The sequence below is a fragment of the Cyclopterus lumpus genome, chromosome 25, assembly GCF_009769545.1.
Source record: "Cyclopterus lumpus isolate fCycLum1 chromosome 25, fCycLum1.pri, whole genome shotgun sequence".
Classification (NCBI taxonomy): Eukaryota; Metazoa; Chordata; class Actinopteri; order Perciformes; family Cyclopteridae; genus Cyclopterus; species Cyclopterus lumpus.
Genome location: NC_046990.1, coordinates 8,563,371 through 8,590,474, shown reverse-complemented (window position 1 = coordinate 8,590,474; position 27,104 = coordinate 8,563,371). Strand labels below are relative to the sequence as shown.

At 44.7% G+C, this 27,104-nt stretch overlaps 1 protein-coding gene across 1 annotated transcript in view; it reads left to right on the top strand.

Annotated features, from left to right (window-relative positions):
* rims2a (regulating synaptic membrane exocytosis 2a) overlaps nucleotides 1-27,104 on the top strand; it is a 119,325-nt gene that overhangs the window by 1,318 nt on the left and 90,903 nt on the right. Inside the window, exons 2-5 of the mRNA XM_034528920.1 lie at nucleotides 15,486-15,518; nucleotides 16,426-16,518; nucleotides 20,125-20,335; nucleotides 20,931-20,942. Coding sequence (XP_034384811.1) covers nucleotides 15,486-15,518; nucleotides 16,426-16,518; nucleotides 20,125-20,335; nucleotides 20,931-20,942 — 349 coding nt within the window. The remainder of the gene's footprint in view (nucleotides 1-15,485; nucleotides 15,519-16,425; nucleotides 16,519-20,124; nucleotides 20,336-20,930; nucleotides 20,943-27,104) is intronic.

Sequence of the window (27,104 nt, the reverse complement as noted above, 5' to 3'; positions counted from 1 at the left end):
GCACTATCACAGGGAGCCGTTGTTCTCCCCATCACCCGGTAAACATTTGCTGCTACTACGGCAGCATTCCTAATGGAGTGGAAGTTGTGCAATCCCTACCTTGTGCTGCTGCATGAGAAACATGACTCATGTACTCCAAGACACGGCTACCTCAGCCGCTGCGGAGCGTGCTGTGTGAATCATCCAGACCCCCCCCCCCCCCCCTCATAGCTGAGTATATTTCCTATTTCTCTTTCTCTGAGGTAAAGGGGATTGTCAGTTTAAGTCACTCTTAGTCTGACAGTGATGTCAAAGCCTTGTCATGACTGAGCATGGGCAGAGGGGGCTGTTCTTTTTGTGTGTGCCAGGGACATGGCTGATTGACTGACTGTCTCACCATAACGTTAGGTAACTCTGATTGCAGGCCAAACAAGCTGAAAGAATGCAAGACATCGGGAAGTCAAAGAGGCCTCCGTGGCAGTTACTTGCGTGCTGATTTGCACAAGAATTACGGTTCCAGTATCGGCTGCAGGCCTTGGTCACCTGGGGGTTTATCTTGCCAACAGGGCTATATTGCTGATGCTAAACAGTTGACGAAAGATATGGAGTTAATATTAAGGGCTGGCAGCCACCATTTTGTTGTGTTTCAGAGATAAAAGAAAAGAAAAGCCTCTTGACCCACTCCGGCCAAAAAGGAAAGTTCTCTTTCACTATTTCATAAAGCGAGTCTATATATTCTAGTTTGACTGTGTTTTGTCTATGTATAGGGTGACTCATCATGAGTCGTCAGAACAGTAAATCCCAGCTTTCTTTTACCTATGAATCACGCATGCATAACATGTCCTAAAGCCCTGGCATAGGTATACGACTGCAGTGGATTAACTTGTCATCGGGTGGTTCGCATTGTCGAAAACAAACACCCACACTGCATCATCCAGCCTCACAGCCCCTTGCAGTCACAGTCCAAAAACCAACAGCGGCTTGGACGGCTTTTTTCAGGGGGAAAGTGGCGGTTTGAAGTGTGTAATCTAACAGAGGGAACCCTGGGAGGATGGAGGGATGAAGAGGAGAGAGAGAGAGACAGACAGAGAGAGAGACAGTCTCCAGCTAAAGGGCTTTGCCAACTTGCTGTCATCTCACTGGAGGTTCTACAGAGAGCGTGGATGGGAATCCGGTACTGCTGACTCGCATGCAATTAGCTACTCTCTCTTAGCTTCTTAACCGGCCTGCGCCCGTCTGCATGTAGAGAAATGTGCTGCAATCCATTTCCTAAAGTCCATAAGGCGGCGCTCTGCATACCTAGTCATTCTTAGAATTCTGTCCTGGAAAGCTGCAGTCACAGAAGTATATTTAGTGCATCTCTACACACAAAAACATGAATCCAGTCACTGCAATTAAGCGCGGCTCCAGGTGCATTTGTTCCACTGAGCTATTGTGGCTTTCCATGCACCAGTAAGTCTCTGAGCAGCACAGCAGTGACGGGTTATGGGACCCCCACCCCCACACACCCAGACACTTTGTATCCCACAGGCAGGCATCAGCTGCCTGTGACGGGGTGACCCACAGAACGCCCGGGGCGCCACTTCTCTTTTCTCTCCGCTCCTCCTGTCCTCCTGGGCTGCTTCCTGGTTCTGCACGGTGGCCAGGAGGGCTGGGGATGGAGCAGGAAGAGGGTCACGGGGGTGGGGGTGGGGGGGGGGCACACACACATACACACACACACACACACACTCTCACCACAGAAAGATGCTCAAACTTTAGGTGACCTTTTAAGTAAAACCACACTAACATTTCTGACTTATTTAGCTTGTCTTTCCTCTTCAAAGACCACATAACTCCCAGTAAATATCCCGGTTCCACCTCCTTCTTGTGACAGTGTTGAACTCCTGAATTGGGGGGGGGGGGGGGGGGGGGGGGGGGACTGTGTCATCCGCTCAGGGACCTCCTTTGATAGTGCTAATTATAGTGGCTGCCTTGTAGGAGGGACTCCCACGGAGATGCAGCTTTTCCAGGGCTCTGAGGTGTCTGCTGCTCCGCCATCTATTTGGGAACCCCCCGTTTTTTTATTGCACAGGGCGAAGGATGCCCCAAGTTCCCGTTCCATTCACTCTGTCTGAGAACATAATGTGTACCAGGGGGGTTTCAGGATGTTTGATGTTAGAGATGAACATTTTGTCCTAAGATCCCCCAACAGTACGATTTAGAAATGTTAGTATCAGCTTTCACACTATTTTCAATTAACGCTTCAGTATTATTATGTATACAATGTACAATATTCAGTATAACTGCATCATGACACTATGATAAGGATGTTACAGAGAAAGACTCCTCACTAACTTTGACTAAAAGCTAACAAGAAATACAAATATAATCTTAGTAGTTCTATGATTGCCCTCGATGGACTGGCGGCCTGTCCAGGGTGTCCCCTGCCTTCGCCCTATGTCAGCTGGGATAGGCTCCAGCGCCCCCGCGACCCTAATGAGGATAAGCGGTATTGAAAATGGATGGATGGATGGATAGTTCTATGATACTAAACTGTGTGTATTACACTATCATTGAATTGCTTAGCAACATGTAACAAGAAACAAGAATAATCCAAATTGAAGCAGCAGAGATGAAGATTTACTGACTTGTTTGTCCATAATGTAAAAAAAGAAAACCACAATTCCCATAATGCAACTTCACAGAATCTCTCTTGCACCTCCGATGCATCCTATAATGTTTCAATTAGATTGTAAAACGCATTTCTTTAAAACATTTAGATTTTAGATAACCCTGATGACATCATCAGCTCAAGAAAACTCTCTCTCGAACCCCCAGAAGACATTACACAACTTTTACTATTACTACTATTACACAGAGTAGTACTTGAGTAGTAGTCACATAGCCCAGCCCTTATTTGAATATTACATGTTACACCACTATCATCCGAGCTGTTACACTACACTGTACACCGAGAAGTATTAGTGATGAGAATCCAATTAGACAAGACATTCGTTATTTCATTGAAACATTTGAATATGAATAGAGCTATAAAGTAACTGAATTGTTTACGTGACTATCAAAAGAGAATTTGGTGAAGAATCATATCCAGGTTAGTAAGCAACACAGCTATGGTGCAGGGTGTGTGTGTGTGTGTGTGTGTGTGTGTGTGTATTCAACATGAGGAGCATTGACCTAGAATAGCTTTGATTGATCCCATCCCACCCGCCGATGAATACATAGAGTGACCACAACTTGTTGGACAGAGACACACCTGGCTATCCGGAGAAAACGACATGTGTCAGTTCTGCAAACAAGAGCTGAGAGGCGGAGAAACACTTCCTGGTACACCGTAGCCTCCGTGAAGAAAGGAGAAGCACAGTGGTTAGCTAAACTGTCATGGTGGCAACAACATGTGCAACATAGTCGAAAACCAGTGAAACAATACTTGAAACTGTACCCAGCTCCTTCCAAATGCCATGGCATAGTAGGATAGTGAGCAGTGTGTTGTGTAGCTTTCATGCAGTCCACATGATTATACTTCCATTGTAAACCTTGTACAACCTGCTGTAGCAGTAATGTACTTCATTATGTTCATGCCAATACAAATTGGAAAAAAAAGAAGAGAGAGAGCGAGAGAGAGACCTATGGTTGTGAAATGAGGCGAGGCAATGCTCAGAAGCTTCCGACTGGTAAATATACAGTATACTCTCTCTCTCTCTCTCTTGTTCCCTTAGCTCACTCGCCCATGCTCGCTCGCCTTCCCATGCAAAGAGCAGATCCTGTCGTGATCGTTCCACAGACTCCCCCCCCCCCCCCCCCCCCAGGGAGAGAGGAAGAGAAAGTGTATGAGTGAGGATGCTGTCTTGACTCCGTAAAGCACAGAACGCACGCCAAATGAATACATCATCGTGCTAATTAAAGTAGCACTGCTCTTTGGTTGTCAGGAGGTTGGCACGTTGTCAAGTGGTTCGGCCGGACAGGAAATCTGGTTGGAGCTCAGTTGGCGACACTGAAATGATATCGAATACATTGAATGGTATATTTACCAAGCTGTGTCGAGGGCCTTTTGGTACTCTCCCATCCATATACCTCTTTTTTTTTTCCGGCCATCTCACCTATTGTATCCTGTACTTGTTTGTGCCATTTATTTTAGTAGACACAAGGTGGATGAGAGCGGTGAGGCTGCAGGAGCAAAACGGTGAAGTTACAGCCCATAAAAAAAATAAAAAAAACTGAAAGTTTTGACCAACTGCTTATGTATGTTGTGGCTTCGCTCGTTGATGAGTTTTCAACAGGAATAGTTTGCCATGGATAAATTCCTTGATGGGTTTTGGTTGTTTCATAGGATTAGTTGATATGTATAAACACATTTTAAACTTGTTCTTATTGCACTCTTCGCTCCGATGAGTCCCCTTTTAGCACTTTAGGCCGGGGCGACAGCAGAAAAAAGGGAGAGGACACATGAGGAGGAGCCGTGGAATAGTGTATGACACTTTATCATAGGAGGGGACACGGGGAGAAGAGAGCACAGGAAAGGAGAGGAGAGACATTGACGTCTGAGATGCTATCAGGTCTCGTTGCTGATATGACAGCCTCAGTCTCCGTTGGCGGAGCAATCAATCGGCCTGCCATCTCCCACAGCCCGCTATTCTTTTGCGTAGTACAGCGCAAGCTCCATTGTCTCTCGACGCTTTCTTCTAAATAACATCTGCATTCGTCAGCAGAGGTTTTATTCTCTTCCGGGCTCTTATCCTTCGAGCAAAGTTTGAATGGATAGTCCAGCCCCTGGCTGCGCAATTTGAGATGCCCTTGGCAAAACATGACAGTGGGAAAATATCTGAGGATGAGAAGTCGGTTGTGTTAACTAGTACAAGGGATGTTACATATATATATATATATATATATATATATATATATATATATATATATATATATATATATATATATATTGTTGTAATATAATAAAGTGAACACGTTCTGTCACACTGTATGTGTTAAATAATTAGTCAACAGTGCCTCAAGCTGCTGCAATGTTTTGATATGGAACTGTATTTAAGCAGCTTATGTTGGTTTGGTGAAATCATAAGCAGATACCTTGTGTATCAAGACCACCATGTTCAAGTCGTTGTTTTTACTCCAGCTTGCATGTGAAGCATTTGACTCGATGTAAGAATTTCCCCAGGGGAGAGAATACGTGTTAAAATAGCATCAGTTGCAACATTATCGAATAGTTGTCCCGGATCGGAACAGAACCCCACCCTCAGCTCCAGTGCTAGAACATCTGGCCCGCTGTTACATAAGCCCTCTCAGCATGCTGTGCCTAGAGTAGCCTGAATGAGAGCCACACATTGCGATAGGCGTGGCGACGGAGCTGAGTAGTGATAGGAAAGCAGGGGGGGGGGGGGGGGGGGGGGGGGGGGGGAGGGAGATGAATAGGAGATGCAAGAGGCAGCCTCAGCCAACGAGAGCAAAAGAGAGTGGAAACGTGAAGGCAAAAAGGGGACCCTGCACTTCATCACTTTTACGGCCCCTTCCCCGTCCCCCATCCACGCTGAGTAGAGTCAATGTAGAGGAAGACGTACAGCATCTGACCCTCTGAGGAAAGCCCAGTGCTTCTGAGGAACAAATGGGCCCGCTATGGAGTGGTGTTGGTGGTTAAATGTTTCAGTGGGATGATACAGCTGAGATAAAGTCAGCACAACACACTGGTGGGATTTACACTCTGCACGCTAATTGAGGAAGCGAAACAGGATTGTTTCTTGCTCTTTCGGTTCAAAGCGGTGGGCCGGATGCTGCGTCAGTGCATAAAGTATATAGCTAGCGAGACGTGCTGCCTTTTCTCTCCCCCGTGACATTCCCTCGGGGTTGGTTTTTATGATCGTTGAACCCTGAAAGGTCAGAGAAAAAGACACCTCTCCACTCTGTACAGCGGAGGCCTCGGACCACGTGGCGTGGGGCAGCCGTGCAGCCGTCCAACATTATTTTTTTCCAAGGGACAGAGACCGAAAGACGAACAGAGAAACCTAGACAGAGATCAGTGAAGGACGGTTATACGAGGCCGGCTGAATGGCCAGTTGGTCTGAACGTGGCACCAGGTCAGCTCAAGCTGACTGAGAGAACCCCCACGCTGTTAGTTAGTTATTAATAGCGGAGACGTTTGGCTTTTCTGCAAAGCAGCCAGGCATCTAAACAGGGAGCCAGGGCCTGCGGTCACTTAGGCGTCCAGGAAAAACCAGGCCGCAAGTCAAAAGGTGCTTTGCAGGACAAAGTCCAAACCGCCATGAAAGACAAAAGAGCAAATTTGAATGATCATGATTCATCATGTCACTTCCATATCTCCACCCGTTGTGAGGTGTCTTGCTAGCGTGTTCACTCAATATAGCTTGTTCAATTTCAACAGCAACATTGTAGCAGCTAGTAGCTTGTTTAATTTCAACAGCAACATTGTAGCAGCTAGTAGCTTGTTCAATTTCAACAGCAACATTGTAGCAGCTAGTAGCTTGTTCAATTTCAACAGCAACATTGTAGCAGCTAGTAGCTTGTTCAATTTCAACAGCAACATTGTAGCAGCTAGTAGCTTGTTTAATTTCAACAGCAACATTGTAGCAGCTAGTAGCTTGTTTAATTTCAACAGCAACATTGTAGCAGCTAGTAGCTTGTTCAATTTCAACAGCAACATTGTAGCAGCTAGTAGCTTGTTTAATTTCAACAGCAACATTGTAGCAGCTAGTAGCTTGTTTAATTTCAACAGCAACATTGTAGCAGCTAGTAGCTTGTTCAATTTCAACAGCAACATTGTAGCAGCTAGTATCAGTAGTGAAGAAAAAGTAAGTGTATCCTGCAGACATTTTTGCAGAACTGTCGCTATGGTCCACTTATGAACCAAGCAGGCTAGTGGCATCATGGGAGTTTGTGAGGCGACAAAGACAGTCAGACTGCACAAGGGGAATCAGCTAGCTCACTGTTGACCATTAAATGAACAGTGGCGTATAGGGTAATACACACGTTGGTGGCTCAAATGAAAGGATTCACTAATTATTCTTAGCTTTTTTGAGAATAAAAACACATTTATCGTAACAGAACTGGGCTAACTTTGTCTCGCTGCTTCCAGTCTTTATGCTAAGCTAATCACCTGCTAGCTGTAGAGGCTGAGTGATATCTTTCTTCTTATCTAACTCTGGGATAACTTGTACGTTTTTTCTTAACGCTGTGGCAACAGCCAAACCAGCACTAGATGTTAAGTGAATGTTGCCACCACTAACGAAGAATTTCTTCCATTTTTTTTTTAGACCAGGACGAAACTCAAATGAAATCACCCCAGATTGAAAGCTTATGCGTTTCATATGGGCCGTGTTTCTTAAGTCCTATTTTTGGTCAATTGAGACCCAAAATAAGCTAGTTTTCATGTTGCGGTTTCTTAAGAAGAGACACAACACACACACACACGCACACACACACACACACACACACACACACACACACACACACACACAGACCCTTGTTGAGGCTTTTGTCCTAGATTCTGACCCTGTAATGCAAAGTTTAAACGTCTACTGGTACAACTGTGGAGTTGGAGGTGTAAGAGCTGCTGCTAAGCTAGACAAATGTTCAATGAAAAGAGTGAAATGACAGCATGCAATAAAAAGACTTAGCCCCCCCCCCCCCCCCTACACACACACACGCTTTGCTCTGTGTGTGAGCTGGTGTGTTTATAGCGGTAGTTTACACAGGGCCTTCTAATCCTTACTTCCCTGTGTGTGTGTGTGTGTGCGTGCGTGTGTGTGTGTGTACGTGTACATGTTCTGCTCATTCAAGACTCAGCTGGTTGGAGCAGGTGCAAGCTGGTGACTCAAACACATGGATGCTGCCTAGCCGGTCCTCCTAATACGCCTTTGTGTGGCCTAAAAAAAACAAAACCTCAAACCATCCAGTGCTTTGGATAAACAAAAGCTGTCCTCCACCTTCGTCCAACACTGGCACACAGACGTACTATGCCTGTCAATGAAACGCCCACACACTCACACACTCACACACATTAGTTCCAGAGAGTCAACCAGACAGTAGCGTTTGATTATTTAACGATTGCAGTGATTCTGTTGGAAAACTTTACGTTTGCTTATGTAATCCTTGCTCACATCATATATGCATTTATTTTTATTTTGTGATATATTTTTGCAGCATTGCAATCATTAGGAAATGAAAGAAAGAAAGAAAGAAAGGTGATATCTAAATTATATGATAAACAGGTGGTATAATACATATCTAAATAATAATAGTGTTATCAAATTAATTTATAATAATTTTTAAAAACAAAGTACTGAGTTGACTTGTGTTTCCCCCTCGCCATAAAACCCCCATCACACACATCATTAATATTACGACGTGTATTGCTTTCTTGTCCGGCCGGCTTCAGGGGTTGTACCTCGGGGAGCATCGCAGCCCTTCACATGTACAGTAGATGCTGCTGTAGGTAGATAACAGAAGCATCCAGCTGACATGAATACGGGAGGATATCATCATAGTAACGTCACTGATGCGGCCGTGGCCCTTACGTAAGGCCACTGTGCGAACGCCGCACACAGGCGCAGCCACGCAACCTGTAGGACGCACTGTGCGGCATATAGACCACCGAGGGGGGCTTTTCGGACTCCGCATCCGTGCGCGCGCGCGCGTGCGTGCGTTAGCGTGTTCACGGTTGCCTTGCGTGTACAGTGTGTCTAACAGCGAGGGGTCTGATGGAGGATCTCCCCCACTAATCCCTCAATGGTCACGCGTCCCACTGAGATAACAGGGGCCGCCATCATCGGTGGTGACGTGATGTCCTGGGTGTGCGCAGGGTGGTGGTCGCTCCACACCAAACACTGGAATCCTGGAAACGTGGGCATTTAAAGTCACCCGGCGCAGGCCACGAGGAGCAGGGAGGAGGGAGGGTGCTGGGTCGGGTTGTTGGCTTCATCCGTCGTGTGGGCGGTTGCTATGGGTGCACGGGATTTAAATCCGCGCGTGGAGGCGGCTAATCCCAAAGGGAATCCGTTTGATTTGGGATGTTACAGCCAAGGGAGAAACAAACGGGGGAAATTATAGATCCCTCCGCCACCGGGACAGATGTTGAGAGAGGTTCAAGTTAATTTCAGCCATATACAGTATTGTGTGCACATCTGTATCTGTTTATTTAGCCGAACGGGACACTCTAAAAATGCATCTCACGCAGATTATATACGGAGTGTGCAGGTAAAGGATACCTCACTGCATCAGAGGGCATCTGCAGCAATATTGGATCTAAGGGGTGGGGGGGGGGGGGGGGGGGGGGGGGGTATATCAGATTGCCCCCTCGTGCGTGCTCTTAAGCAACAGTGACGTGCATGCTGCGATGAATTGGGACAGGAAGGGGTAGCTGGGCCAACAATAGGCAAAGGTATCCATTACCTCTCTATTGTTAGCCACGGCCGGGCTATTATTATAGCCCAGAGAGAGGCACAGACAGCTGGCTGCAGTTTCAGCACCAGCCCACCGGTCTGCTGCTCCCAGCCAGCAACAACAACGTGGTGGAGAGGTTGTTTTGGTTGGTATATGGGTTAGAGAGGATGGCACTGGTGGGAGCAGAGGGCTGAGGTTATGATCATCACTTACTCTTTGGCGATTTACACATGACAAGAAACTGGGAGGAAAAGGCCGAAGCTATCTCAGGCTTTTGCTGACTACGCGACTGGAAATACCGGGGACAGCGAGACTAGACTCGGTGCTCGAGGGGCGCTTCTGAGTGTGCGCGGTCCGGGCTCAGAGGAGGACACGGGGGCCGGCAATCAGGCCGGATATGTCCCGGTTTGCTGGAGCTCGGGGTTGGGAAAACGGCGGAGAGGGCGGGCGACCTTGTACCCCGTTTTAAAACAGGGCCGAGTTTCCAGTTGAGGATTCCGAGTGAAGCTGTTGAGCGGCGCTTGGGAGGAGGAGGAGGATGAGGAGGAGGAGGAGGAGGAGGAGGAGGAGGAGGAGGAGGAGGAGGAGGAGTTGTGACGCTCGCGGGGAGGGGTGTGGGGTCTGTGTGTGGGTGCGGGTGGTGGGGGGTCAGAAAGTGCTGATCGCTGCCAGAATATAACGCATCTGTGTGAGGGGCGAATAAAACAGGCCGACAGGAGAAGCAACCCAAGCATTCACACGCACGCAAATACCATTACCAAAGCAAACAAGCACATATGTGCCCCCCCACACACACACATCTGACTCAAACGCTGCTCATATGGTTGATCTACTTTTCTGCCCGCAGCATTAAGATGAATATTGTATGTTCCCTGTGAGCGTGGCATTGAAATACATGGAGGTGAAGGGGGGCGGGGGGGGGGGATGATTAGCTGACTCGTTGCCACTTGGAAATCTCTCTGGACGGGAGAGAGATTTGGAGCAGCTCAATTGAATCCTGGCAGGTAATCTAAGGAAACAGATGGATTTTTTTGGGGTCATATTTGGCAGCAGATTACCCACTCATAAAAAAAAAATACAAAAATCTGCTGTTGTTTGACAATCAGAATATTAGTCCTCGGTCAGGAAGGTCTGCCTTGCGTCTGTTAGATTGCCCATTCTGATGAGTGTGTCCCCCTCCCCCCGCAGGTTCAAGCCTATCTGTGCTTTCTAAGGCCCCAGATGTGGTAGCTGCCCCCCTACCCTCCCTATCGCCCCTAATCCTCTCCGAGGTGGAGAGAAAGTGTTAAGCAGCACATCTTCTGGCATTTGTTAAGAGAGGTAGAATGAACAGGTGTCTCGAGCCCTAATCGACTGGCTTTGAATGAGCTGCTATGTTTAGTGCACACTGCTTTTCTTTTTTGTCTTTTTCTTGGAGTTTTTCTCTCTTTTTTTCCGGTGGAATGTACAGTAGAGGTTGTGCAACGAGGGATTTCTGTTGTATGCATGCTTTAGGAATAATGCTGACACGGTGCATGTTGCATGTTGTTTCATCGATTTAGGACACATCCTTAAATACACACACTATGGGCATTCATACATTCCCATATGGTCTATAGTTCCCCTAAATCATGTAAGCAAACACTGTGCCCCTCCCTATATTACAGACATAAGTTCAAGTTGTGACATGCAGATCTGCAGATTTTACACACATTTAAAATTTTTATTGTGATTTAATAAAAGAATGACCTTTTATTTTGCACACTTTGTAAGATGGGCCTTAAACAAGGCCATGGTAATAGAAATCAGATGCATGAATGCCTTTTCATACGTAACTTTTTCTTGCAACTAAAATTAGAAAGCTCATTTTATTTTTCTATTTAAAGAAGTTATAGGCATTATATTGTGAACCATGGAGTTACCGGATCGATTTTGATCAAGTAACCCAAAATGAAACCTTATGCATCATCAAACTGTACTAACACCATACTGGCCCAACATCTGGCCCTGACTCTGAAATACAAAGGTCCTGAGCTGAAAGAAGGGATTAGAGAGAGAGAGAGAGAGAGAGAGAGAGACTGGCTGTGCTTGCTGGGTATGGGGAGGTGGTGTAATTGGAAAGTAATTACGCTCCGGGTGGCATGTGTGGAAGCTCAGTACAGTGTGACAGATAATACTGTCTGCTGTTCGTGACAAAACGGAACAGAAGTAGACGTCAGTGGCTGCACATACACAACAAAGGTGCATTCACTTGTGGCTGAAAATAGTCCCAACAGATGCACCGGCATACAGAGAGGCAGACACAGCACGTGGTGGTTATGGATTTTGTTGATGGTTGTAAACATTTCCCCCACCAGCGTGTATACGTTTGAACAGATGAGCATCGTGACAAAACATCAGGAAGAGGAACATGTCATCAGCTACACAGCAGAGAGAGAGAGAGTTGTTGGTCACTTTGGGGCAGCGCAAACCTGTCAAGGCAATATGGACAAGTCCCCGTCTTATTCAGTGGACATTAGTAAACACATGTCTCTTTCACAACTGTTGTTGTTGTTGTTGTTGTTGTTGTTGAACAACAGCTGCACTGCTGCTGGAAAGACATTGATGAGAGCCAAAGTGAGTGTGGCCGACCTCCGCTCTGGGTATATGTGTGAATGTAAAGTTTCAGGGCTGCTGGTGCAGCCAATGCATTTAGTCTGAACACAACTGTGGCAAAGGAGTAGCAGTTGATGGGAGAGAGAGAGAGAGAGAGAGAGAGAGAGAGAGAGAGAGAGAGAGAGGCAGGTAATATGCTAAGCATCTTCTCCTCTCCTCTCCTGTCCTTCCCCCCCCCCCCCCCCCCCCCCCCCTGTCTGCAAGGAGCTGCATCGATCCAGCTCTCCGAGAGATCTCTCACTCCCATCCAAGTTTAAAAAGAAATCCCCAAACGACAGAGTGGGCCCAAAGCTTTCATGAACTGCTTATAATTCCAGTTCCTGTTTTGATATGTATAATAATACATTGACAGACGTGACTAAGACAAACCTCAGACTCTGACATTAAAACGGACAATTAGATTAAGGATTCCTTTCATAACAACTTGTTTTCCTTATCAAATAGTATGCCGATTAATTTTTTTTCCTTGACTTGCCACTTTGTCTATAACATATTAGAAACAACCAAACAAACACACAGAAACAAACAAAACACATTCACATTTATTATGCTGGTGACAGCAAATGTTTGGCTTTTTTGCTTGAAAAGTGACTCCGACACTAATTTAATAACCAACACAGAAATTGACGTTGACAAACGGCTTGAAAAAAAAAACACACAACAAAAAAAACAACAACTCCAGGAATCTATAGTTCTTGGAAGTTTATGCAGCACATCTGTCCACTAGAGGGCAGTGTAGCACCAGCCATTGCCAGAGCAGCGTGCTCCTCCATGCACAGACCAGTGAAGGGGAGAAGGTGGAAACCCAAACACAGAACAAAACAAGAACAACAATGGGCTAAAAATAACAGCAGCATGTGACGTACGGAGAATCAAAACGGCCACACAATGAAACTGAGAAAAGAGAGAATCAGAATCGTTCAGTGAGACGCGAAGATGCTCGACACAAACCCTTTTCCTAACCCTGTTCCTGGGTGTGTTTCTTATTGTGTGTACCTTGAGGGGTGTGTGTGTGTGTGTGTGTGTGTGTGTGTGTGTGTGTGTGTGTGTGTGTGTGTGTGTGTGTGTGTGTGTGGGGGGGGGGGGTCATGTGAAGCAGGGATGGAAAACAGAGGACTCAGCAGCCGGGATGCTGAGGACGTCACTTGTGACATTTTACACTCACTCATTTTACTGCCCCGTGTCAAACAATACGCTGCGCACTCACACTCCCATATGCACACGTATGAGTCACACACACACACACACGCACACACACACGCACGCTCGCACACACACACTTTGTCCGGCAGCCGTCCAGCCCAGGGCAGGCAGCAGGCTGGATCAGATAAATATGAGGCTTGTAATGCGACCACAGAGACGGGGCTGATGGGATCAATACAGAACGGCGCTGCAGGTCATCGGGAGAACACAGCGAGAGGATAACTATGGACTGGCTCCTGGGGAAACAGAGAGGCGAGACTGATGGGTACACACAGGACTATGTCTTCTCTCGTGTGTTCTCTCTCTCGCCCCGTCTGACGCGGATCAGACAGACAGGTTTCTCTCTCCTCCTCTAGCTAACCAAGACTGCTCTGAGCATTGAGGAGTTTGATGGCATCATCCGTGTAGTGTACACACTGGGGTCCATCCTGAGTGTTTTATTCATTCGGCGATAGATTTGGCCAGTGAGTTCTTCCTTATAAGCCACCTCATAGATGTTGTAGGTCTCTACGAGGAGCAGCTACAGTACCGAGTTTTAGTAAAATGGTCTTAAAGCTATTTCAGAGGCCTTTTTAGGTCCAGCAACACATGTCTGTTACCGTGACCTAGTTTCATAAGAACACTGGTATTGGTATGATTATGTTTATCTCGAGTATCAGGCCAGAGGAGTAAATGTTGCTGTGCTTCGGTTAGAAAAACGTACACATTTAATTTCCCACAGCGATATGAAAGGGACTGTGTGCTTTTAAGCATGTGATGAGGTGTGTGTGTGAAGGTCTGACTTGTGATTCTCAGCTGTCTCTGATCTGCTTGTCGTGACATCTTAAAACCAGGAGAGCGAGGGAGAGGCTGCACTTGCAGCTTCAGTGTTAGAGGGTTTGCAGATGCTGTAGACACTCATGTGGTGGTTGCTGGGTGTGAGTGTGTGTGTGTGTGTGTGTGTGTGTGTTTGTGTTTGAGTGCTGCTTGTGCTGTCTTAGTTATTCTGGCTACGGCTATTACAACTTCTAAAGATGATTTCCACGTGAGGAACGTGTGATGTTTGTGTGTAAAGACTTTGCATGTGACTGCTGCAACGCTCTGGTAATGCTCGTTTCTGAGAGGGAAAGTCATCCACCTCTGTTGTTTCTGCTGCTAGTCCAACCCAATGGAGGTCCACTTGTGGAGGATTTTAAAAATCACATTTACTTCTGTCCAACAGTAGCAGTTGTCCCGGATTGTCCAGAGCAACCGGGACATGTTGCTTTTAAAATATTTAAATATTTTACGCTTAGAACACCACGAAAGTCTAAAAGTGAGACAATATGCATGTTTTGCAATTCAGAGGAACAGATCATTACAATCAAAAAGTTATATGATGTTTAATTAATAACCTTGCCATCACTTAGGGTTTGGTGATATGGAGAAAATCACAATGTTGTTGGCCAATAGATATTGTCAGAAAGTTATTTACACAATGACATTTCTTATAAATAATCATCAGTTATATGGAAATAAAAGCGGGTAAATAACGTCACTTTACTGTAATGCAGCCTTTTAAACCAGAAAAGAACACTTTAGGATATCCAAAATCGGAGACAATATCTATAGTCTCATGTCCCAATATCGATACAATGTCTAAATATTTCCCAGCCTTACCATTAATCATAATGGACTCTAATCAAGCATGTGTTACTCAGCTTAATTGAACTTCACTCAGATTGAGCTACTGCTTCCTTCCTCACCTTCTAAATCAGCAGTGCTCAGACGTCTGCTCAGACTGCTTCTGAACTCGTGTGCAGATGCGTGGCTATATTTCTGGGAACTGGTTGGGGCCACTATTAATAATGAATTTCCTCCGGTAGCGTGGTGGACATGCACTGTGGATCCACGCTCTGCCCTAAAAAGCGACTTTTGTCCATAGCACATTCAGTATGAGAGAGGATGTTACTCACATGAAGCAGTCATTTTAATTTGAAGTTGGTTCACACCCCTTACTTACTTTACATCATCTTTAAAGTCATTCTGAATGTTTCCCCCCCCCTCCCATGTTGTTCACCTCATTACCATTGTCATCACTGCATTGTCATTGCCATCAAAGCATCATCTATAATATCTTGAATATGAATCATATTATAGTTGAATTATTATTTATGTCATACGCATCAGTTGTGTGGATATTTTGTGTCCTTTCGATTGTTTTCCTCATCTCTTTGTGTTCTGTATGCACTGAGCTGTCCACACCTTTTTTTTTTCTTTTCTTTTCTTTCTTTTTTTTTATGTTTTAGGATCAAAGAAGAACCAAAGCCTCAGCCGGCACAGTAAGTGAACTGCATTACCCAGAGTGCTCTAGGCTTTGACACTTCTTCCTGTCAGTGGGTGCTGTGTGCTTCATGTGGCTTTCTCCTCTTCGTCTGGGAGGAAAAACGACAGAGAATGTCGCTGATGTCATGGAAGGCAGCTCAATGATTTGCACCGTGGCGTTTTGTTTTTGCAAGCTTTGAATGGTTCGCATCAACCAGACTGTTGAATGTCGTGCTGGGAACCAAACGGCCGACCTCCGTGACATCAGTGATGACGGCTTTTCCTCTCGACCAGCTTTGTCGAGAACCTTCCCCCCCTTCCCCTTGTCCCTGGTCTCCAACTGGCTGCCCATTCTCACCCGGTGTCTCATATCTGCACTCTGATTGGCTTGTGCAGCCGCGTAATTGAATCACAAACGTGCACTCGATGCACCTGCCCCCGCTCCTCTGAACTGTAGCTGCATTTTGACGAAATCCACCTGCAGGGCAAACCAGTCTGATAACCTGACCCCTGCTGCACCACCAGGCTGGAATAAATGACACCCCTGTTACCCTCAGCTGAGCGTTTGATGCAGCTCTCATTTCCATTGGCTGAAGAGCTTTTCCTGCTTCTTCTCTCCTTCCCTCTACTGTAAGTCTGTCTGTATCCTCTTTCTTTCCTTCTTCTATTTTTCTCTCTGTATTTCTGACACTGTCTGGTTGTCAATGTTCCACAAATTGCCGCTCCTGCCCGTGTGCCGGCCTCCTCCTCCTCTCTCTGCGCTGGTTGTAGTGAATGTCCCCGCGATAGTTCACTTCTAAGAATCTGACCTGCTTCCTTAAAAAAAAAAAGAAAATTATATTTATATATTTTTTTGGAACAGATTGTTTTCTCCCATGATGATTCATTGCGATGTTCCAGTTACACTTTTGCTTATTTGAACAGGTGGTTTCCCTTTAGTGGGATCACTGAGCTGGTAAATAACGTCCTTCAGCCCCAGCAAAAGTCCCAAAATGACAAGGAGCCAGAGCCGGACGCGTAAGTAATAGTACAGACCCCTTTTATGATCTTCTCCCAGCAGGCACAAACATACAGTGGCCAGACACATTATGTTTGACCCTGGTGGATATTCGACAATGTCACACAATTTCTCGGTGTGTTGGTCGAAGCATACGAGGAGAGACCGGTGGTGTGGGAGTGGTGTGCTATGATGGACTCCACTTTTATACATGACGTTATGGTAAAGCTTTGTGAGGGGGAACCAGTACTATTATACTAAATTCAAGAAGAAACACAACATGTTTCGTCATATATGTTTGTGTATTACTTGACCCATGATATTATTCAATTTATGCAATGAAACTGAACGTTCATTACAGCAATTCCTCTTAAATATTTCTTTTGATCTGTGATTAAAAACTAGAATAGCTTTTTGACTAATATTAAATAAGGTAAAATGAATGCTTTGATACATGTATTTATATTTCTATTCAATGTGCTCGGAATGCAGATTAATTCTTAGGGGGACAAAGAGTAAAATGGAGCAACCTGCCTCCTCCGCCATTCTCACAGCCAATAGACCACATGACCAACTAAAATGGAATTAACTAATGCAATATGGTTTGAGTTGACAAGTTAAAAACACAAGATTTATCTACATATTTAGCTCCTCTCAGCGCTCACTTTTATCTGTTGTCATCCAGCTGGGTTAAACCTGTCTATAGTGTCTAGTGTATGTGTTTGAAAAAGATAAATAGATCTAGCAACTACAGCAGTCAATGGCGCTGGCTGACAATGGACATAAAGAGAGGAAAAACTGGCATGTAATTGGTGGTTTGCTAACGATGTGGTGGAGAGTACAGGATACATTCTTTAATATACATTTATTTCTGTTTTTATAAAGAATGTTTTTATATACGCAAGTTGCTTAAAATACAGAGTGAATAAGTGAGTCACCTAATCAGCATATTTGATGCATATAATGCTCACTATAGTGTGAACTTTTGGTTGTTATTAATTACACCCGTGCTTTTCCTGCTTGAACAAGTCTGCTCAGACTGCTTCTGAACTCGTGCAGATGTGTGGCTATATTTCTGGGAACTGGTTGGGGCCACTATTAATAATGAATAGAGGACACGGTAGCCCTTAGAGGACAAAAGCTAAAGTGACACATCAAGTAGGTTTTAATTTAACCAAAAATTCACAAGCTGGAAACTAATGTTAAATTTTTTTAATGACCATGTGAAGTGTTGCTTCCTTGACGTTGAACAATGCAGCCTTTAGCCTCTTTTAGCTTGTTTTTCAGGCGCAGAAAGGTAGCTAATGTAAGGCTACTTATAAGTTCAGTTGTAACTTCAACCTCATCTCCAACAGCAGCAGGAAACTATTTTTAGCACCAATAACAACAAAATATATATTAATTACAATGTGTGACACTACTCAGTACCTGAAGGCAGCTCAAAGCTAGCTAACAATTAGCTTGGGCAGTAGAGCTAGCGAGCTGAAGACCGATACAATAATATATATTTTCTTTCTTAAAAGTTTGTAGACAACAAACCAGAGCAGAAAGAAGAATGAATATTGAACTTATAATTTGTCAAATGGCCCTCGACTTGACCGTGAATAAATGGTAATGTTGTTCTGTGTCTGCAAGATGTGCAAACAGAGGTATATAAAAAAAACAACTAGCGGAGAGGCTTGTAGTTCACCCTCGCTGTCGGGTCTGTCATATGTCCAAAAGAGAGAGGCTCAGGTTACCGGCTGTGTGTAGCCGCTCTGGTGCGGCCCCGAGGTAAGAGAGCTCCGATACGCCAGCATGGGATGGGACAATGAGCGGCGTATGATTACTCGTCAGCAGTGTCACCTACATGTGACCGTCTTTGACCGAATAAGCAAACCCCTTTGGCACGGGCACTGCGTACCAGCTGCCGCGTTTAGTCTTTTTTAAATATATATACTGTATGTATATATTTCCACTTAAACTATATTTTTTGCGCCTTGATATCTATTTCAGTGGGCAGCTCTGAATCAACATATTATTCATACAGACTGCAGTCGAATTTGTACCAGAAATAATTTATATTATAGCCTATTTAGCCCCCCCCCAAGAGGTGAGTGAGCGTTGGAAGAAGTGACCTGATGCAGAGGAAGGGAGAGGTAGTCATTGTTGATCTTCAGCAGTGCTTCTCAGTGGCCTTAGACCTATCAATAGAGCAGAGGCCTTTAGTCCTTGCAGTGGCCCGGGATAAAGCTCACGTCTCTTTAAACGTTCGAGTGTAAACGGAGATTAAGTGGGAATAAAACACGATTGTTTTGTCGTCTTATTCCCTTGATCCTCTGAGACAGTGGCTCTACCCCCTTGTATCACAGTCTTCATCACTCTGTAATCAGGCCCTCTGTCAGTAAATTAGATTTGGTGGGATCTGTTAAACAAGGCAACATACTAATCTCTGCTTGGTAAACACACAAAGGCTGTGACACAATTAGCCCTTTAATCCCTCAGTGGGTACAACAGGGAGGCATGCCGGTGGCATTCCATCTAATGTTTAGATGGCACACAGATAGTCCTCAGGTGGTATGTGGCCGTTGCGTTTAGGCCCGAAAAAAAAAAGGGCCCGGTTGTGGGCAAAGGGAGCACGTTTATCTCAAACGCAGCCAGCGCTGTATGTGGTAAAAGGATAGCGTCGCTCAATAATTCACAAGTGCTAATGAATGTTGCAGGGGATATGTGGGGCGAAACCAATTCTAATCGCCATATTATGAAGTCAGCCCCGTGTTTAGTTTCCAAGGAGACGCTCAATTGACATGTGTCATACAAAATGCATGCGAAGAGTCATGCAGGTTGTTTTTTTTTCAGCAGCCTCTCAGGACTTGTTAGGAATTAAGGATCTACTGTATGAGATCAGGTGTAATGTATCAGTAGGAGGCCATCTATAGGACACACACAGTAACACAATAGACTTTGCTCTGACAAACGCTTAATGGATGGTGGGCTCAACTGTGTGTGACACCAATGATGTCCTATAAGAAATACAATAGAGAAACAATGACATTGAGTGTGTGAATTGGCGATATCGTTATCCAACAGGATGGCAGTAGGTTGTTCTTTGTCTCACCTTACGACGCCAGGGAACATGAGAAAGTGGAATTAAGTGATGTTCTTAAACTTGCAAAGCAAATGAGATATCCCCCCCCCCCCCCCTTGTTTGTGGGAGGCTTTTTGGTATGTGTGATTTTAATAACAGGACTGAACGGATAATACTGGTGCGCATGATCCAACTGTGATATAAACATATGCGTGGTGTCTGGTAGTTAGACTAACAGGGGCATGATTATTTATGTATCCTATATGCCAGCACTGCTTACACATCAATATGAGTTTGTGTGTATTTCTTTCACAAAAACATTTGAAGTAAAAGGGAAAATAGGTCAATGTTATGCTGACAAATGTCTATTTATAAAGGCCAGTCCCTTGACGGGGCATTTAGTAACTTAGACTAAAACTGCTGTAGCATTGGCTCTCACTATATGCTACAAATAAGCGTTCAATACAAAAATGAATCCAACACATCCCCTCTCGCCTTCTAAGTCACCAAACCGCATCTCCCTTTTCCTATAACCTCTGTCCTTCCCATTCGCCTGCAGGAAGTTGCACCAGCAGTTTGAATCGTACAAGGACCAGGTTAAGAAGATGGGGGAGGAGACCAAGGAGACCCAGGAGCTGAAGAGCGAAGCCCCGACCTGCGGGATATGCCACAAAACCAAGTTTGCCGATGGCTGTGGCCACCTCTGTTCATATTGCCAAACGAAATTCTGTGCTCGGTGCGGAGGACGAGTGTCTCTGCGGTCAAATAAGGTAACACTGGCTCGTTACGCTGGGTATTATCCATTCATAAGGACACACACACACACACTCACACACACACGCACACACGCACGCGTGCAGATGTCCCACCCTCTGGCAAATTCCTCCCTACACTTCTATTTGAAATCCAAGGTTATGAAACATTGCATTGAAATCGTAATAGCTACTAATGTTTCTGAGATTATCAGCAGCTAATCGAGCGCCGTCTTCCTGCACGCCTTTATTCTACATCTGTTCATATTTACTGTAAATTACAGTTATTATATTTCACCACTGGAGGGAAGTGTTCCTCCTTTTCTCTTCCCATAAAGGAACCTTATGGCGGCTTTTGTCAAACTAACCTCTGTAAAATCCTCCCCACAGACTAAGCCAAAGCTTTTAGTATCAGACTGCTTAAATTTGAATCATGAGCTTGAGTGTTTTTACGCGATGCCATCCAATCCTTTTCTGTTGGAGTATGTGACAGTGCTACCAGGACCTATTAATGCCACTCACAATCTCTCTCTCTCTCTCCCTATCTTTCCTGCCCCCCCCCCTTCTGTCTCCCTCTTTCTGCTGCATTCCTGCTTTCATGGAATTGCAACAGGAGGACAAAGTGGTTAGCGAATCCTTTTTCTGTGTTTCTTGCGAGTGTGCATGAACACAAACATTGTTCATGAAATACTGTCATATGTATATATATTTTTTTTTATTTACACACATACAGCAGCCACAAATGAACAGAAAAGTCCCGATTAGTCTTTGCCTGTGAGTCTACCATGTTATGCTGAAATAAACACTAGCTCATTGAAAAAAAGGGTACACAATGTTTTGATATTGTGCTCCTCAAACAGAGATACAAAGAGTCTTAAATAACAAAAGCCAGCCAGGATTGGAATCAAAAGGGATAAAGCTTAAACTAAAATAACAGAATAAATAAGGAGCGCCCCACCAATTTTCTTTCATCTGTCTCTTGTGAGTCCTAGAACCTTTTGTCGGTGATGAACTAAATGCCTGGAGTACCACTTTAAGCATACTATTGTAGCATACAAATGGGACCTTTCTTTTTAAATATATGTGGTTATGTAGCTGTAGAACAAATGTGGTCCCCATTGCTGATAAATATAGCTTTGTAATAATATGTTCTCCAACAAGCAGTTGAAGCAGGTTTTTTGTAACCACACTATTGGTATAAATAGTTGTGATCAATCCCTACGGGGATTATCTGTATCTGTGTTGTATTTGTTTAGTTAGTTGCACAATGAACACTTCTCAGGGGTCATATCGTTGACCTTGTCCATGTATGACATGGATTTCCCATAGCTGTCTTATCTCCAACCTGTTAGTGTTAAGCTGTTGACTGCCGACCAGTAACTAAATGGTCTAATGTAGGGAAGCTCATACTCACCAGCAGGTTCGATGCAACCAACACTGGGAGAGACCCCTGAACCTGCTGCTCCTTCCGACGCGAACACCCCGGTTGTACAGGCTGCCATTGTTCGCTGGTAGATAATAGCTGGCAGATCGGTTACCTTGTCGTACAGATGGCGTTGAGTAATAACAGTGGCAGCAGGCCGGCGATGGACAGTTGGATGTGCATTGGCACAGAGGCCCTGGGATGTGCCACTGAGGCAATGCCAGCTATTTTCCTGGTGGTGCCCTGGCCTTTACGGCACTCAAGGTCAATTCTCCATATAGGCTGTTAATTCTGCTCAATGTAATGTAAGGACACTCTATTCTTGTCTATACTGAGATACAGACGCAAAAGCCCAAAGAAGGATGCAGGATTTAACATTTGATCCCAGTCCAGAGGAGTCACGCCACTGTTTGGGCTTGACAATACTGTCATATTTCCTTTTGTAGATACGCCTTCAGAACGAGTATAAACTCAAAGAAATTGCTTATGCATCGTCTTCAGCAGGGGAGCGGAGTAAGCATTTATGACAGGATACAGAAGTTCAGATGACAGCGCCAGCGTGGTAATGAGCACGAGAGGTGGCGAGGGGGTTTGGGTGTGGTTTAGTTCACTAGTCCACCCCTTATACACAGTTTTCTACTTATCTGGTAGTAGACTCCAGTGTCTCTGACTATTACATACATATAGACAGGGGTTGTCTTTTAGCCAAGACCAGATGAAAAGATTTTCCTCCAGTTCAGATAGAGATAGATAGATAGATATTCTTTACAATTGAGGTCAAAGTGCAACATTAAATGCAAAATATAGTGAATTTTAGGACAGCTATGGTTCGGATAATTGAAAGATGTTGAGTGTTTGTATCGGTCTTAAATGCTGCCGCCCCCCTGTCCTGACACAGAGGGGGCTGGTTGCACAGGGAGATGAGAGCTGGCAGAAAGGACCAAGTGGATCGGTTCCTCACTAAAAGTGCTGTTTCACCAGGAGATTGTTTAGAGGATGTGAGGAGGAGACGTCATTGAGCTGAAGTAAGTGAACACCCGATAGCAGTTCACAATTGACCTCATGTCGGGTGACTTTATTGTATGTATTGCACTATCAATGATTTTGCAATGAATTGTCTTTTCATTGACAGTTAAGATGAATTCTGACAAAGAGTGGAACTAGTAGTGTTACAGAGTAGCTAGGTTGTCGAGTTAGTCCACCGGGGCTATTGTGATAGTGATTGCGGATTTTCTTTTGTGTGTGTGTGTGTGTGTGTGTGTGTGGTCATGCTTGTAGTCACAGCGGGACAGAGACGCTTTGATTAACCTGCCACGCACAACGGGGGGCCACATTTTGGTAAACCTTGCTTGTCTGAAATCTTGGGTGTCAGTGCAAAAGGTGGCCGCGGTGAAATCTGCCCCTTTTTTTCCATCCGTCTACTCTTTCCCTCGCTCACAGATGGTGACAGCAGTGGCGAGAGAGATCTTGTTCTGCAGAACGCCATTGAATATTTACAAGTCTCTGTGTCTGGGGCAGGTAGCAGAGCTATGGCACGCGGGAATGTGATATTGACGGACTGAGAGTTAACCAGCTGGTGAAGGAATGTAAGCGTTGACCCGACTGAAGACGTGCAGCTCTGCTCAATAACGTTTCACTGAATGTACGGTGGTCACTATGACGACAAGCTCAATAAACGATAGAGAACACTGACAGAATATCTGCCTTGATAACATTCACTGCTCGCTGATTGAACCAGGTAGATGAGCTGCTACAGTAGATGCTCGAAGGACAACGTGCAGGGTGACGTTTTGGGGGTGACATATATGAAATGCCCTTTTGATATTGATAAACTGTATATCAGTGTTGCGAAGTCCTCAGAATCGCATTTCCTCTGATGCGGCTTCAAAAGGGGCCTGAGAAATCCACAGTCCCTGGGGGGGAAGTCACAGTACTTTGTTGGGTCCAGTTTTAAACAGCATATCGTAGTGAATTAACAGAAATCATTCTCATCATTAAAGATACCATATCTCTTCTTTCCATATATGTTGTTACCTGCTGGATAGCGTGTTCCAAATGTTCACTTTATTGTTGATTTTAGGAATATAAATGTGTTATTCCTGTGTGTTACATCTGTCTTAAGCCTAACTAACTAATGTACTATCAATGTGAACGTGAAGAGAACTTTGAATAATGTGACAGTATATCTGTAGGAATTAACATAGTTTCGGGAAATAGGTTGAAAAGGGATTCACAATCACCAAAGATATTCATATGCGTCTAAGCTGCAGACGTCAAACATATGGATAAGTGTCCATGTCCTCAGTTGTATTTGAGATTTACATTTTTGCAGGAAGATACACAACTCTGCATTTTCCAAATTGGCGGTACAAGGACTTTTAAAGGGCGTTCACGATGTTAGCTTAATTTCCCCTGATCCTATAGACAAAATGATGAATATGGGAAAGATGATAGGCATAACCTTACTTCACACGATGTTCACCTTGCAGGTGATAAACGTGGCAGCTTAGTTTGGTTTGCAACAGCCCATCCCCCATTTCTAGTTATTTCATTGATATAGTGTTAGACATTCAAACTCTTGAATTTACTAACATTTATATATTGTAAGTGGTTTCAAACCGCATCAATAAGCCAGTGTTTCCAGCACATGAACGCTGCATTGTTCCTTCACATTTTAGTAACCTCATGGCCCCTATGACTTCATGGTATATATATATTTTTTAAGATTAAATATACACACATATATATATATATATATTTTAAATACACATATATATATATATATATATATATTATTATTATTATTATTTTTGCATTTAAACTCACGATCACAGCAGAGCTGTCTGGAAAGACAACGTGTGCTCGGTAAAGTCAACGGACGGCCGCTCGGTGCCGTGCGTCGCCGCGTCGCCGCGTCGCCGCGTTGCTCCGTCTGCGGGAGCGGAGCCGGGACGCGCCGCATAAGTAATGAGCTCTCATCAACTCGGAACACAGACCAACTAATGCAGCGGCGGTGGCAATCACAACGGGATTTGACGCGTCGCTGCTCGGCTCGCGTGTTTCCCCCTCCCCTCCGCACTGACATTGAGTCTGGGATCGGGGTTTGACGCGGTTCGATGGATCCGGTGTAACGATTCGAGACCGGAATCCGGTATTCCCATTCAAGGAATTGGCGTCTTTGCTATACGCTGTACTTGCTTTTGTCGATAGTGGCGTGAGAAGAAGACTGCGCTTGGTTCCCCATTGGATCGGTTAAGTGCCCGCTGTAACCTTCACGGTGCTCCCAGCAGCCCGCTGACCGGCAGCCAGCCCGTTGATTGGACTCGGAGCTGTCCGCGGTGCTGAAGGTCGGCCGTTTCTTCCGTTGTACAGTCGTCGCCACATTACAAGGACTTAAAAACACGGCGATCTCTCCGCGTCACGACGTCCTCCCTCAGCGGCACCACCATGGGTAAGCTGGGTGAGCGCGAGCCTGCGACTGCATCGCGTTTTTTTTCTTTCTTCCCCCCCCCCCCCCCCCCGGTCATTTGTTTGTGAGAGATGGGACCATTTCAGCTCTCTGTTAGGAGGTCTCCGTAAACCCGTTCGTCCCTTTAAAGACGGAGAGATTATGTCAATTTAATGTTTTCTTTGCAGCATTTTGCGGACGTAATTTTTTTAAATTATTTTTTAAATTTTTTGGGTGGAAAATGACATATTGAATATTGATTTATTCAGCGCGCATCCCGTCTCGTCAAATGTCTTAACGCGTTTGTTTAGGTCCGAGAGAGGCTGAAGGGGATGTGGGTCTGACGGGACGTCATAGCCATTTCTGTGTAAAACCCACCGGCTTGCTACAGTATTCCCCCTCCTCTTCCTCACGCCTCTGAACTTCAAACAAGGCACATAAATATTCATCAAGTCTATTATTATTACTGGCGCCGCACACTAAAATTAGAAGCTCATTAAAATGTAATTCACCACGTGCCGTCAGCGTTGGAGCATGTGAATGTGGGCGCTCCCATTTCATTCTCATTGGTCGCCAAATGAATCACACCAAAACGCGTTGTAAACTTTATTAACAACAATAAATAAGTAATTCAAAACATATACATCTGTTTATTGGATTTAGTTATATTACAGTATGGATCTGTTGTAGAGAACATAGAGGACACATTCACTTCCTGCTATGTTATCATGCTCCTCAAAATAATAGTAAGATATATCTGAATATTGCACATTATTTTTTTTGTATATATTCATTCATTGCAGCCCATTACACATGTGCAGCACCCCAGCTGTGGCAACAATTCTCCCCAACATATCCTTGCCTGTGCTTGAACTGGACTCCCCCGGATGTAGTGAGGAGCACTCCACTCCCCGGACAATGAGTCTTTAATGAGTTGTTCAGTTCACCTCAGATCAAGTGAAGTAGAGAAACACGTAAGCAATATGATACCTGTGACAGGTCATTTACTGCCACATCAATATTGCAGTGCGTGCCATCTCCAAGTCTTTGCTTTAGTTCTTTTGGAAGTTTGTTTTTCTGGTATTTTTGCCTTTCTTTGTTCAGCCGACGGGAGACAGACAGTGGGGTGATGCATCTGAGACCACTGTCCAACCACTTAAAATGAATGTGGCAGTCATTTCAGCAATTTTAACATCTACTCTTATGAATGAATGAATGCAAAACGAATGAAAGCCATTGCTTTAATTTACCATTAGAGCATGGCTTTCCATTTGGGAACAATTTGATATGCCTGCAAAGGATACTGCTGATTCACTCCGGAGCCTCTGTTAAGTAATGCTGTAGTGCAGTTCAATGGCCACAAGAGAGAGCTCAGCGCTCTCTCTTGCTGCAAGTCTATCTGGTTTGTATGGGCGTGTTTGTGTATGTGTGTGTGTGTGAGTCTTCTCCAGGGAAATTTTGAATGAAGCAGGCAAAAAGGGAACATGTAGTACATTGCTGAAGCCTCCATGTTATTTCCTATGCAGTTATGTGTAGCCTACTGTATATAGACTAGTCTGCTCAAAAGAGGCTGTTTTTCAAAAATCTTTATGAATCAGGCCAGTATGGCACACCATTTTGGAATAGAAAAATGTTTACTGTCTGTCCTTCAGTGGCGTCATTGGTCACTGTGTTTTTTTGCTTTGCGGCGGTTCTCGCTCTTCTGAGCAGACACACATATTTTTTGGAAGATTAGATTTGCTGGTATCACTGAAAACACCTTCGGTCTGAAGAGAAAGTATGAGAAAGGAAATTATTTATCGATCCCACGGCACCGGGTGTTTGTTTCCCTTAATTCAGTGCCCCAGTAAACAGCCCGTGGCACATTTAATAGAGTATATCTTCCTTCCGTTTGCAGCGTGTGGTAGCGCTATAGG